Source organism: Argopecten irradians, chromosome 2, assembly GCF_041381155.1.
Source record: "Argopecten irradians isolate NY chromosome 2, Ai_NY, whole genome shotgun sequence".
Lineage (NCBI taxonomy): Eukaryota > Metazoa > Mollusca > Bivalvia > Pectinida > Pectinidae > Argopecten > Argopecten irradians.
Window position 1 is genome coordinate 60,227,964 of NC_091135.1, and position 14,196 is coordinate 60,242,159.

Genomic DNA, 14,196 nt, shown 5'->3' on the forward strand with positions numbered 1-14,196 from the left:
TAGCTTTCGGGTATGTTTTAGGTAGCTTTCGGGTACATTTTAGGTAGCTTTCGGGTATGTTTTAGGCACTTTCGGGTATGTTTTAGGTAGCTCTCGGGTACATTTTAGGTAGCTTTCGGGTATGTTTTAGGTACTTTGTATGTTTCGGGTATGTTTTAGGTATATTTCTCTGGGTATGTTTTAGGTAGCTCTCGGGTACATTTTAGGTAGCTTTTGGGTATGTTTTAGGTACTTTGTATGTTTCGGGTATCTTTTAGGTAGTTCTCTGGGTATAGCATAGGCAGCTTTCGGGTACTTTTTAGGCACATCATGCCACTAGGCACATATTAGGTATACCTAAACTGTGCCTAAAACATACCTAAAATGTACCTATATTGACTATATAAAACCCCTCATCATTCTCCCTCTTTTTCTTTCTTACCAAAAAAGTACCTAAGGTATACCTTAGGTATACCAAAGGTATACCTTAGGTACACCTAAAAAAGTACCTAAAAGGTACCTATTTTTCCCCTGGGTTGATTTCTTAAATCAAACACCACTTCCCTAATGAAAACACAAATTGAATCTTGGACATATGTTGTGTCAAATTTTACTCTTCCCTAACACTCATCACTTGATAGAGTTAAGTTTAATTCTGACACTGGCACCTGGTGCACTATATAAATCCCTGCTTTATCCATTTCAAATCACTTTCATTTACTTGTACTATAAGGCAAGACATCAGTAAAAGACTAAAAGGTAAGTCTTATTCTTTCTCAACATAAATCCTGTGCTACAACAAAAGTATATCAACCAATATCCAAAATCATACTAATTAGCTCTAGTCTGTGCTGGCATACAAATGGCACCATTTCTGAAAACATGTTTTCATCAATTCAATCAGAACATATCTTGGATACTAATAATGGAATTAACTGCCTGACTCTTTCCTTGTACTTGCTATGTGCTGTTGTGAAAATCTTCAGTAGCACTAGCCTGTGCTTGTAGAGAGCAGGTTTACTCTTCATTACTGCTATCACCTAGTTGCTCCCAAATGACATGTGTGCTGCATTTCCTTTCCCAATGCATGCTATGTGCTGGCAAGGACGTATATGAGAAGGATAAGTCACATTGAGTTTTGGGCAAAGACAGCGCAGGCGCTTTTGTGTTTGTGCACTGACCGTGACGTTGGGCGACGACTGATTTCCTTTGATATCCGCCGCCGCAGCCTTTGATGTAGCATGGGGGTGCGAGGGTTACCGTCTTACTTTCTGAAGCGTGCTGCCATTTCATGAGCGGTCATATTTTTTTAACGATAGTTTAAGACATTTCTTCTAAATCTTCCGTCTTTAAAGCAAGTTATAAACGTTGTGAAATTTAATTTACTTTACATTGGCGTTTCGTTTGACTCGAGAAGACAAGTATTTGTTGAGAAAAACGGTTTTTATTCCCGGTTCATAAGCGTCTCGCGTGGTGTTTAGTAGTGTAAAGAGACAGACACGAATCCTTCTCACTTATAAATCCTTGGTGCTGGTTTGAAATCAACGATTAGCACTAGCCTGTGCTGGTGAAGGAATGAAGTCCAATCTACATTCATCTCTTCCTTTTCAAGCTTATCATAGTGACTTTTTCAATTGGCCTGACTCTTTCCTAGTACTTGCTATGTGCTGTTGTGAAAATATTCAGTAGCACTAGCCTGTGCTTGTAGAGAGCAGGTTTACTCTTCATTATTGCTATCACCTAGTTGCTCCCAAATGATATGATGTGTGCTGCATTTCCTTTCCCAATACATGCTATGTGCTGGTTTGAAATTAGCAATTAGAACTAGCCTGTGCTGGTAAAGGGATGCTGTCTGATCTGTTTTGAACCTTTTCTCATTTTCCTATACCTAATCTTATTCTGTTGATGCAGTATCAATAGTTACTTGCTATTTCTTTGTCAAACTTTAATAGAATTTTCAGGTTAGGCATGTTTATAATTTCCTATTCTTTCCTAGTAATTGCCATGTGTTAGCTACATTTTAAGTGCTAGCACTAGCCTGTGCTGGTAGAGAATTGGTGAAAACCTCATCTAGAATTTTAGTTGGGTTATCTTCCCTGATCTCCCAATACAGTACTCTTACAATTTGGCTTGGACAATGACCGTGCTTGACTGCACACCATTGACACAAGTACATTGTTTTCTTAAATCAAACACCACTTCCCTAATGAAAACACAAATTGAATCTTGGACATCTGTTGTGTCAAAGTTTACTCTTCCCTAACACTCAACACTTGATAGAGTTAAGTTTAATTCTGACACTGGCACCTGGTGCACTATATAAATCCCTGCTTTATCCATTTCAAATCACTTTCATTTACTTGTACTATAAGGCAAGATATCAGTAAAAGACTAAAAGGTAAGTCTTATTCTTTCTCAACATAAATCCTGTGCTACAACAAAAGTATATCAACCAATATCCAAAATCATACTAATTAGCTCTAGTCTGTGCTGGCATACAAATGGCACCATTTCTGAAAACATGTTTTCATCAATTCAATCAGAACATTTCTTGGATACTAATAATGGAATTAACTGCCTGACTCTTTCCTTGTACTTGCTATGTGCTGTTGTGAAAATCTTCAGTAGCACTAGCCTGTGCTTGTAGAGAGCAGGTTTACTCTTCATTACTGCTATCACCTAGTTGCTCCCAAATGACATGTGTGCTGCATTTCCTTTCCCAATGCATGCTATGTGCTGGTTTGAAATCAACGATTAGCACTAGCCTGTGCTGGTGAAGGAATGAAGTCCAATCTACATTCATCTCTTCCTTTTCAAGCTTATCATAGTGACTTTTTCAATTGGCCTGACTCTTTCCTAGTACTTGCTATGTGCTGTTGTGAAAATCTTCAGTAGCACTAGCCTGTGCTTGTAGAGAGCAGGTTTACTCTTCATTACTGCTATCACCTCACCTAGTTGCTCCCAAATGACATGATGTGTGCTGCATTTCCTTTCCCAATACATGCTATGTGCTGGTTTGAAATTAGCAATTAGCACTAGCCTGTGCTGGTAAAGGGATGCTGTCTGATCTGCTTTGAACCTTTTCTCATTTTCCTATACCTAATCTTATTCTGTTGATGCAGTATCAATAGTTACTTGCTATTTCTTTGTCAAACTTTAATTGAATTTTCAGGTTAGGCATGTTTATAATTTCCTATTCTTTCCTAGTACTTGCCATGTGTTAGCTACATTTTAAGTGCTAGCACTAGCCTGTGCTGGTAGAGAATTGGTGAAAACCTCATCTAGAATTTTAGTTGGGTTATCTCCCCTGATTTCCCAATACAGTACTCTTACAATTTGGCTTGGACAATGACCGTGCTTGACTGCACACCATTGACACAAGTACATTGTTTTCTTAAATCAAACACCACTTCCCTAATGAAAACACAAATTGAATCTTGGACATATGTTGTGTCAAATTTTACTCTTCCCTAACACTCATCACTTGATAGAGTTAAGTTTAATTCTGACACTGGCACCTGGTGCACTATATAAATCCCTGCTTTATCCATTTCAAATCACTTTCATTTACTTGTACTATAAGGCAAGACATCAGTAAAAGACTAAAAGGTAAGTCTTATTCTTTCTCAACATAAATCCTGTGCTACAACAAAAGTATATCAACCAATATCCAAAATCATACTAATTAGCTCTAGTCTGTGCTGGCATACAAATGGCACCATTTCTGAAAACATGTTTTCATCAATTCAATCAGAACATTTCTTGGATACTAATAATGGAATTAACTGCCTGACTCTTTCCTAGTACTTGCTATGTGCTGTTGTGAAAATCTTCAGTAGCACTAGCCTGTGCTTGTAGAGAGCAGGTTTACTCTTCATTACTGTTATCACCTAGTTGCGTCCAAATGACATAAAGTGTGCTGCATTTCCTTTCCCAATACATGCTATGTGCTGGTTTGAAATCAACGATTAGCACTAGCCTGTGCTGGTGAAGGAATGAAGTCCAATCTACATTCATCTCTTCCTTTTCAGGCTTATCATAGTGAATTTTTCAATTGGCCTGACTCTTTCCTAGTACTTGCTATGTGCTGTTGTGAAAATCTTCAGTAGCACTAGCCTGTGCTTGTAGAGAGCAGGTTTACTCTTCATTACTGCTATCACCTAGTTGCTCCCAAATGACATGATGTGTGCTGCATTTCCTTTCCCAATACATGCTATGTGCTCGTTTGAAATGAGCAATTAGCATTAGCCTGTGCTGGTAAAGGGATGCTGTCTGATCTGCTTTGAACCTTTTCTCATTTTCCTATACCTAATCTTATTCCGTTGATGCAGTATCAATAGTTACTTGCTATTTCTTTGTCAAACTTTAATAGAATTTTCAGGTTAGGCATGTTTATAATTTCCTATTCTTTCCTAGTACTTGCCATGTGTTATCTACATTTTAAGTGCTAGCACTAGCCTGTGCTGGTAGAGAATTGGTGAAAACCTCATCTAGAATTTTAGTTGGGTTAGCTCCCCTGATCACACAATACAGTTCATCTTGGCTTGGACAATAATTTGTATCACATGTTCTTGCTCCTTATTAGTATTAGGGTCAATCTTAGATAGAAGCTATTGGTACGTTTTGGTCATGTTATTGAAAACTTAAAGTTTCAGATATCTAGAACTGTCATCCTGGAGGCCAACCTATAACTCAACCCCCTACCCTTTGTAATAAAGGGGGCATAACTCTTAACAAGGTCGAGGTACATGGTTCCAATATAGATTACATATAAGTATTTTCAGAGGTTAATTTATGCACATCTACAATGAAAAGAATTTTTACCAAAAAGTTTTGTTGACATCCCTCCAGTAAATTTAAGAGTAGTTGGACGACCAAATTGTAACAAAGGGGCATAACTCCACAAGTTTAGTTGAAATTCCTCAAATAGTTTAGGAGAAGTCGGTCGATCGTTGTGTCTACAGACACACAGCCAGACAGATTGAGTGACTGACACAATGAATCCAGTATACCCTAATAACTTTCTTGCAGGGGATATAATTTGATGAATATACTCGATATGTAACTATTCATTCTGTATAGGTTATTTTTTATAGTACTAGTAGTTAAACTAAAAATATGTCGGTTAGACATTAAGTGCTCGCTAACTACTTCCTAACTTTAATTTTTAGTATAAAATCATCCTTGGCAACAGGTGTACGTAGCACTTTTGCTCATTATCCTTGCATTTTTTGGGACTATTGCTATTAAGGAGATGGTTTACGTCCTTGATGTATTGTATTTTTTTCTTTTTTTACTTCATTAGAACTTTAAATGTGTAATTACTTTGAACATTATTAATTGTGTTCTTTGTTACATAGAAGTGTGTTTATTGTCATATTGATATTGATAAGATAGATTTGTTTTGCTGTTCAAAATAGTCGTCCGCTAGAACACTGTCCAGTCTATGTGCATGTGGTGACTTACCTGTGTTATGCTTGAACGTCTGATTTGCATTGTATCCTTCCGGAAGTTTCCAAAGTCGATCAGATGCTTGGAATATTGTGATCGATGCAAGAGTTTGTATGATACGCCACCAAAGTTTACATAAAACGAATGTGTTTAGCACTGTGTAATGTCACTGTTGTTAATTTATAGTAGAACATCGCAGGTATATCTTGGTACATGTTTTTAAAAAGGTCAGTGTCACTAAATCACAGCGAAAATCTATTAAACGGTATAAGACACTGACTTCTGATATCGCGTGCGCAGTTGGAATCTGCGCATGTTGGATGTACACAGAATTCACATCGACTAAAATCATTGCCATTTGGAGGAAATACATAAACTATTCAATAACAATGTGTATCAGACTTACCAGTCCAGCACAGTTGACAAAGTATTCACAACTGATATCACCATGCGATGTAGTCACTTGAGCTACACGTCCGTTCTTGGTGAGAATTTGGTCTATCTTTACTCCTTCCATAAACTTTACTCCTGTAAAATGTTGTAATGGAGATGGTAAATCACTTCATTCTTTATCAAAAACTATAACTTTAATATTATTAATTACACTGAACCCTTGATAATACAGATAGTGTCACATATCCAGCTCAATTTGTCTAGATTGCAAATTTTCCAAACAGCCAAATTCCATTGACTCAGTACACTCTCAAATTAGTTTTCCCGACATTTATTCCAGATTATGAATTTTGCAGGTTCATTGTACATTTACTTTGATAGATGCGTATTTTTGACCATGGAATAAAAAATATTGTTTTTTTTTTTTTAATAAGCATTGATAACCATTAATTCATCTTTTAGAGTTCAATGCATCTGTTGAGCTAATGGAGAAGGCAGGTATCGATTCTCAGTTCAAGCCTCATTTTGACCATTGATCACCAATTACCAGCACATAAGTGCAGAATATAACAGGATTCATTATACACTTAATGTCATAAACTTAATTAACATCTAGATCTTTTTCCTTTTTCTTTAGAAATGTCACTAAATCAAGATGAAGTGGAAAACACACGCGATGGACAAAAGAAAATAAGAATAGGTAATTTTGAAATTGTAAATCTCAGGTGACCTAACAAGAGGCCCAGAAGGCCTGTATCACTCACTTTGTCAATTTAGTAAATATGACAGTTTATCCGGTTTATTGTCCGAAATAAGTATCCAATATCATAATTCAATTAACATGATTCTTAAATATTATAAGTCTGATTCAAATGATTACATAAAGGTAATTAAGTTGATATATACATGTAGATATCAATTGATTACTTTCAGGGACACATATATAAACATGGCCAAATTGACCCTTTTTGGTGTGCCCCTCAAGTTCCAAGTATCACCAGTATAATTTTGAATCTCCATCCCATAAGGATGCTACATACAAAATGTCTGTGATATCCATTCATAAATTTAAAAGAAGATGTTGTTCTATAAAGCAATATGGCCAAATTTATCCCTTTTGGCCTAAATCCTCACTCTATAGGGATGCTACCAGCTGTATTTGGTTAAATTCTATCCAGTGATTTTAAAGGTCAAAAATTGTGAATAGTTGATGGACAAATGCTTATATATTAAATACACTCCCCTTGGTCCTATGGAACAATGCTGAGTTAATTCACAAAGTAAACAAGATCTAATTGTGATGGGTGCCGTCACATAGAGTTCCCCAATGTCCACAGAGCCTAATTTGACAAGAGTTACCTCCCCTAAATGATGACGTGACATTGTTTTACCAGTAAATAAATTTTATTTTGCAGAAGAAAAAATGCTTTTTAAAAAGTCACATCATTTAAAGCTAATATATTAGGCACATCAATGCCTATAATTGTATTAGATTTGTGTTCTTAACCCTGTTCCTTTTTGTCCAATTTTGACCAATTGCATGCCATGGCGGCCATCTTGGTTCCTGGTCTGCAAAAGTTGCACATCTACAGGTCACCAAAAATGACCTCAAAATACTAGTTTTATGTCACTAGTAACAATATGATCTATAACTTTAAGATACAACAAAAATGAAATTGGGCCTAAAACGGATCCCTGCTGACCGGTGAATAAAGGGAGATAACTTTTACTGGTTGTAGAAAATTTGAAACAGTTCAAAAATTTGTTTTTATTTTTACTCATAATTGCGGTATTTTTCAGTTTAAAAATTTAGAATCTGATTTAAACTACACATTGAAACCGATTCCAGGCAAATAGGACCAGTATTTAAATATCTATAAGCAGTTCAATTCTGAACAATGAAAGGCTGTGGGGGCCACCTTGGATGCTGGTCGGAAAAAATGAAACCGGTTGACACATGTGCAGGTCTCCAGAAATGACCTTGAAAAATTTCATGGCGATCCAACTAATATTTTCGAGAAAATGGTCAGACAACTTCACTGCCGAAAAAGAAAGACCAGAAAAGAAGAAGAATCAGAGCAAACACTAGAAGTTCCCCACTCCATTGGTGGAACTAATTATTTCATGAAGACCTAGATCCTTTTTATAGATACCTTTGCTCTTGGCGATGGAAGTATAGGCTGACACAAGATCTGGAGGGGTAAGAGCTCCATCCTCTGGTACCCATAGCGCCCCCTAGTGGTCACAAAAATAAGCACATAAAATTGATGCTTGTTCATGTTTGTTCACAAAAAATGTAAAAAAAAATGTTCATCTTCGACATTGCTACTCTTTGTCATCCACATAGTTCATATTAACAACTTGTAACTTATCCACAGATATTTGTAATGGGACTACTTCATGTACCACATGATACCCGATAATGTTTGTGCCGGACTACTATATCCAGTGGTGATGGAACGTAACTATTTGTAACCTTCCTGATGAAATTATGTTAGCGCAGGATATCAGCTTTGGACGTTATTCTATCACCAATAGAAATAATAGTCCCAAACAAAATTTATCGGGTATCACATGCTACGTGAATTATTCACATTGGTTTCACTTTTCTGTTCATATCTATCAAACAATAAATAAACTAGTTAAAATATTTGCATATAAGTACAGTTGCTTTCTTTTTCTTTGAAAACATTAGCTGCGTTATAGTCCTGTTATTTATTTGACTAACCTTTAAATCATCTGTTCTTATTGAGGGGCACAGCTTTCCTGCCTCCTTTGGCGAGATCAGATGGGAATCAATGCCTGTAGCTCTGGGAAAGTGACATTTTAGGTCCTTACAGCCATATCAATTAGATAACGATAAGACTGCATCAAGAGTATCTGCATCACATTCAGAGCAATACCACCAGTTCATAAGTTTCCATTTATATCTGTTGCTCTGGCAGCATTCTTTTGAACATCATGACTTAAACCTCACTAGATTCTACATTCGGCCTTCGCACACCGAAGGGTTAATTGCTTCAACTGAAGTATAATGCTTGTATACTTTGTATTTTTGTATTTTCAATTGTTGATTCTATATTATGTGACCGTGTTTGTTATTTGAGTATCTTAATAAAGGGGCAGACTGCCTTGAAAATGAAATATTATTTTGTCTACATGGTTAGGATTACAGTAAAACACAGTTATAACGAACCTCTGGGGACAAAACAAGAGGCCCATGGGCCTTAATGGTCACCCGAGTTCGGATACAGAATGAAACAAAGATATAGAACCAAGATGGATTTGTTAAAATGCTTTATCACAGGGTAATAATTCGAACCAAGATTGGATATGGATATGTTAAAATGCTATATCTCAGGGAAACAATTCTAACCAAGTTTGACTCATTTCCTAAGAAAATTGAGCAAATAATGCTCATAAATGAGATTTTCCAATATAAACTACAATAGATTTGACCCCCTAACAAGGGGAAAATCTGAGATACCAGAGCCATGAAATTCACGCTTTTTGTAAAAGGCCTTAAGACCTTTTAATCTATGAAGAGTATCTGGTTCCATCCAATATGTGAAAAATTTAGCCATTTTGACCCCTTTTGGCCCTGCCCCTCTGGCCCCTGGAGGGTCAGCTAGGACCGATATATTTATGATGTTAACATGCTATCTCAGGCTAATAACTCTAACAAAGTTTGACTCATTTTCTATAAAAATTGAGCAAATAATGCCTATATAAATGTCTTTTTCCTATATAAACTATAGTATACTTGCATGACCCCTCCCAAGGGGAAAACATGAGACCCCTGGGCCATATAATTCACAATTTTTGTAAAGGACCCTAAGACCTTTCCATCTATGAAGAGTATTTGATTCTACCATTTTTGGAATTTCAGAAGAAGGTTTTTGAAGTTTTAGCCTATTTGACCCCTTTCGGCCCTTCCCCTCAGGCGCCTGTGGGGCTGGGACCATATAATTCATAATTTTGGTTGACCTTTGGCCATGGAAGGTTTCTGCAAAATTTCAACAAATTTGGTTAAGCAGTTTTGGAGAAGAAGTCAAAAATGTAAATTGTTTACCACCATACGGTGCATGACGGAAGACGAAGGACAAAACGCAATTAGAAAAGGTCACTTAAGACTTTGTCTCAAGGTGACCTAAAATCACTCTTTATAAGCACAGTTTGTTATACATATAATGCAGACATATTATGGAAACCTTGATGTAGAATTAAGACTACTACATTATAACCATGAATTTGTTGTAAGTGTGTTTGTTATAAACATGTTTCACAGTACTTCCCTGTCCCCAAATATTTTCTATTTGAAGTAATTTGTATCCTATAGACCTACCTTTGTAAGGATCCTGTGTTACCAATAATATACCATTGATATTATTTTGTTGACCACATATATTACATTAGCAATACTTACAATGCAATAGAGTGCTTTCTCTGCAAATAAAGCAATCTGTCTTGAGTCTGTGCAACAATTAAACTGCCACATTCTTTCCATCCTGAAACAAGCAAATTGAAGGAAAATGAAACTGATTGTCTAATAACTGCAAGATTTATCAAAATATTACAAAAAGCCTGCTTCTAAAGTTTAAGAAAGAGTCCTTCAGTACTTTCACCAGAAAATGACATGAACCTTTACTTGTCAAAATTCAAGATGACTATACATCTTGTTTTCCAATCTATCAATAAATTATGCAAAGTTACAGACTAAATAAAGACTAATAAGAGGTCCAGATGCTATGGAAAACCCAGCAATGTCCTATTGGAGTATTGATTGTGTTGATCATCTCAAATGCATTGTTGCCATACCTATATCGTATGTTGCCATACCTATATTGTATCTTGCCATACCAATATTGTATCTTGCCATACCTATATTGTATCTTGCCATACCTATATTGTATCTTGCCATATCTATATTGTATCTTGTCATACCTATATTGTATCTTGTCATACCTATATCGTATCTTGCCATACCTATATTGTATCTTGTCATACCTATATTGTATCTTGCCATACCTATATTGTATCTTGCTATACCTATATTGTATCTTGTCATACCTATATTGTATCTTGCCACACCTATATTGTATCTTGCCATACCTATATCGTATCTTGCCATACCTATATTGTATCTTGCCATACCTATATTGTATCTTGCTATTCCTATATTGTATCTTGTCATACCTATATTGTATCTTGCCATAACAATAAAGGGGAGAATTTCCAACAGTTTAAAGACATAACATTTCAAACAAATTGCTATGAATAATATTTCCCATAATGTTCCCCATGACTTCCACTCCTTAAAACCCACACCTATGATTATACAAAGTATGATGCAGATCAAATATAAACAAAATTCTTTCATTTCTACAGTAAAAGAAAGATTATAACGAAATAATGCCACCCATCAGGCCTCTGTAAGAGGCCCCAGGCATTTGGGTTTTTTTTTTCAAAATTGTTTAATTCAGTTTTTTTCTTACCTACAAAATGACTCTTGTCGAACTCGACTCAATTACTTCTGAATCTCAATATTTCTATTTAAGCTACAAAAAGTTACTTTTCCATAAAGTTGATAGCAGGCTTAGCTATCACGACTTTGAATTGGTTAAAATTATCCATATTGTTCAAATCAACATATCTATAAGCATCAACTAAAAGAGGCCATAGTAAATCATTACAAAACTTACATTGCATTAAAATATAAACCTTATCATTAACCTCATTTGCTTAACAATATTTACAAATCTTATTTTCTTCTGGCACTCTCTGCCTGGTTTGATGAGACTTACCTACACCGTGACTCTTGTCTCACTGTTTGTAGAGCTGTCTACTGTATGTGACTTACCTACAATGTGACTCTTATCTAACTGCTTGTAGAGCTGTCTACTGTATGTGACTTACCTACACCATGACTCTTGTCTAACTGTTTGTAGAGCTGTCTACTGTATGTGACTTACCTACACCGTGACTCTTGTCTTACTGTTTGTAGAGCTGTCTACTGTATGTGACTTACCTACACCATGACTCTTGTCTAACTACTTGTAGAGCTGTCTACTGTATGTGACTTACCTACACCGTGACTCTTGTCTAACTGCTTGTAGAGCTGTCTACTGTATGTGACTTACCTACAATGTGACTCTTGTCTAACTGCTTGTAGAGCTGTCTACTGTATGTGACTTACCTACACCATGACTCTTGTCTAACTGCTTGTACAGCTGTCTACTGTATGTGACTTATTTACGACCCGACTCTTGTCTAACTGCTTGTAGAGCTGTCTACTGTATGTGACTTACCTACACTGTGACTCTTGTCTAACTACTTGTAGAGCTGTCTACTGTATGTGTCTTACCTACACTGTGACTCTTGTCTAACTGCTTGTAGAGCTGTCTACTGTATGTGACTTACCTACACCATGACTCTTGTCTAACTGCTTGTAGAGCTGTCTACTGTATATGACTTACTTACACCGTGATCCTTGTCTAACTGCTTGTAGAGCTGTCTACTGTATGTGACTTACCTACACCGTGACTCTTGTCTAACTGCTTGTAGAGCTGTCTACTGTATGTGACTTACCTACACCGTGACTCTTGTCTAACTGCTTGTACAGCTGTCTACTGAATTTGACTTACCTACACCGTGACTCTTGTCTAACTGCTTGTAGAGCTGTCTTCTGTATGTGACTTACCTACACCGTGACTCTTGTCTAACTGCTTGTAGAGCTGTCTACTGTATGTGACTTACCTACACCATGACTCTTGTCTAAATGCTTGTAGAGCTGTCTACTGTATGTGACTTACCTACACCATGACTCTTGTCTAACTGCTTGTAGAGCTGTCTACTGTATGTGACTTACCTACACCATGACTCTTGTCTAACTGCTTGTAGAGCTGTCTACTATATGTGACTTATCTACCATCCGACTCTTGTCTAACTGCTTGTAGAGCTGTCTACTGTATGTGACTTACCTACACTGTGACTCTTGTCTAACTGCTTGTAGAGCTGTCTACTATATGTGACTTACCTACACCATGACTCTTGTCTAACTGCTTGTACAGCTGTCTACTGTATGTATCTTACCTACACTGTGACTCTTGTCTAACTGCTTGTAGAGCTGTCGACTGTATGTGACTTACCTACACCGTGACTCTTGTCTAACTGCTTGTAGAGCTGTCTTCTGTATGTGACTTACCTACACCGTGACTCTTGTCTAACTGCTTGTAGAGCTGTCTACTGTATGTGACTTACCTACACCGTGACTCTTGTCTAAATGCTTGTAGAGCTGTCTACTGTATGTGACTTACCTACACCATGACTCTTGTCTAACTGCTTGTAGAGCTGTCTACTATATGTGACTTATCTACCATCCGACTCTTGTCTAACTGCTTGTAGAGCTGTCTACTGTATGTGACTTACCTACACTGTGACTCTTGTCTAACTGCTTGTAGAGCTGTCTACTATATGTGACTTACCTACACCATGACTCTTGTCTAACTGCTTGTACAGCTGTCTACTGTATGTATCTTACCTACACTGTGACTCTTGTCTAACTGCTTGTAGAGCTGTCGACTGTATGTGACTTACCTACACCGTGACTCTTGTCTAACTGCTTGTAGAGCTGTCTACTGTATGTGACTTACCTACACCATGACTCTTGTCTAACTGCTTGTAGAGCTGTCTACTGTATGTGACTTACCTACAATGTGACTCTTATCTAACTGCTTGTAGAGCTGTCTACTGTATGTGACTTACCTACACCGTGACTCTTGTCTAACTGCTTGTAGAGCTGTCTACTGTATGTGACTTACCTACACCGTGACTCTTGTCTAACTGCTTGAAGAGCTGTCTACTGTATGTGACTTATTTACGACCCGACTCTTGTCTAACTGCTTGTAGAGCTGTCTACTGTATGTGACTTACCTACACCGTGACTCTTGTCTAACTGCTTGTAGAGCTGTCTACTGTATGTGACTTACCTACACCATGACTCTTGTCTAAATGCTTGTAGAGCTGTCTACTTTATGTGACTTACCTACACCTTGACTCTTGTCTAACTGCTTGTAGAGCTGTCTACTGTATGTGACTTACCTACACCATGACTCTTGTCTAACTGCTTGTAGAGCTGTCTACTGTATGTGACTTATCTACCATCCGACTCTTGTCTAACTGCTTGTAGAGCTGTCTACTGTATGTGACTTACCTACACCATGACTCTTGTCTTACTGTTTGTAGAGCTGTCTACTGTATGTGACTTACCTACACCATGACTCTTGTCTAACTACTTGTAGAGCTGTCTACTGTATGTGACTTACCTACACCGTGACTCTTGTCTAACTGCTTGTAGAGCTGTCTACTGTATGT

The 14,196-nt window shown here is 37.1% G+C and overlaps 1 protein-coding gene across 3 annotated transcripts in view; it reads right to left on the bottom strand.

The window, feature by feature from the left end:
* The window catches only part of LOC138316113 (pyruvate dehydrogenase phosphatase regulatory subunit, mitochondrial-like), a 141,043-nt gene that overhangs the window by 102,457 nt on the left and 24,390 nt on the right, over nucleotides 1–14,196 (bottom strand). For 2 of the 3 annotated variants that reach the window (XM_069257621.1, XM_069257622.1), the window contains 4 exons: nucleotides 10,250–10,331; nucleotides 8,552–8,633; nucleotides 7,977–8,058; nucleotides 5,837–5,958 (listed from right to left, as the gene is read on the bottom strand). In XM_069257621.1, the coding sequence (XP_069113722.1) occupies nucleotides 5,837–5,958; nucleotides 7,977–8,058; nucleotides 8,552–8,633; nucleotides 10,250–10,331 (368 nt within the window). Of the gene's footprint in view, nucleotides 1–5,836; nucleotides 5,959–7,976; nucleotides 8,059–8,551; nucleotides 8,634–10,249; nucleotides 10,332–12,243; nucleotides 12,282–14,196 lie in introns of those variants that run through there. The other variant, XM_069257623.1, reaches the window with a different exon arrangement.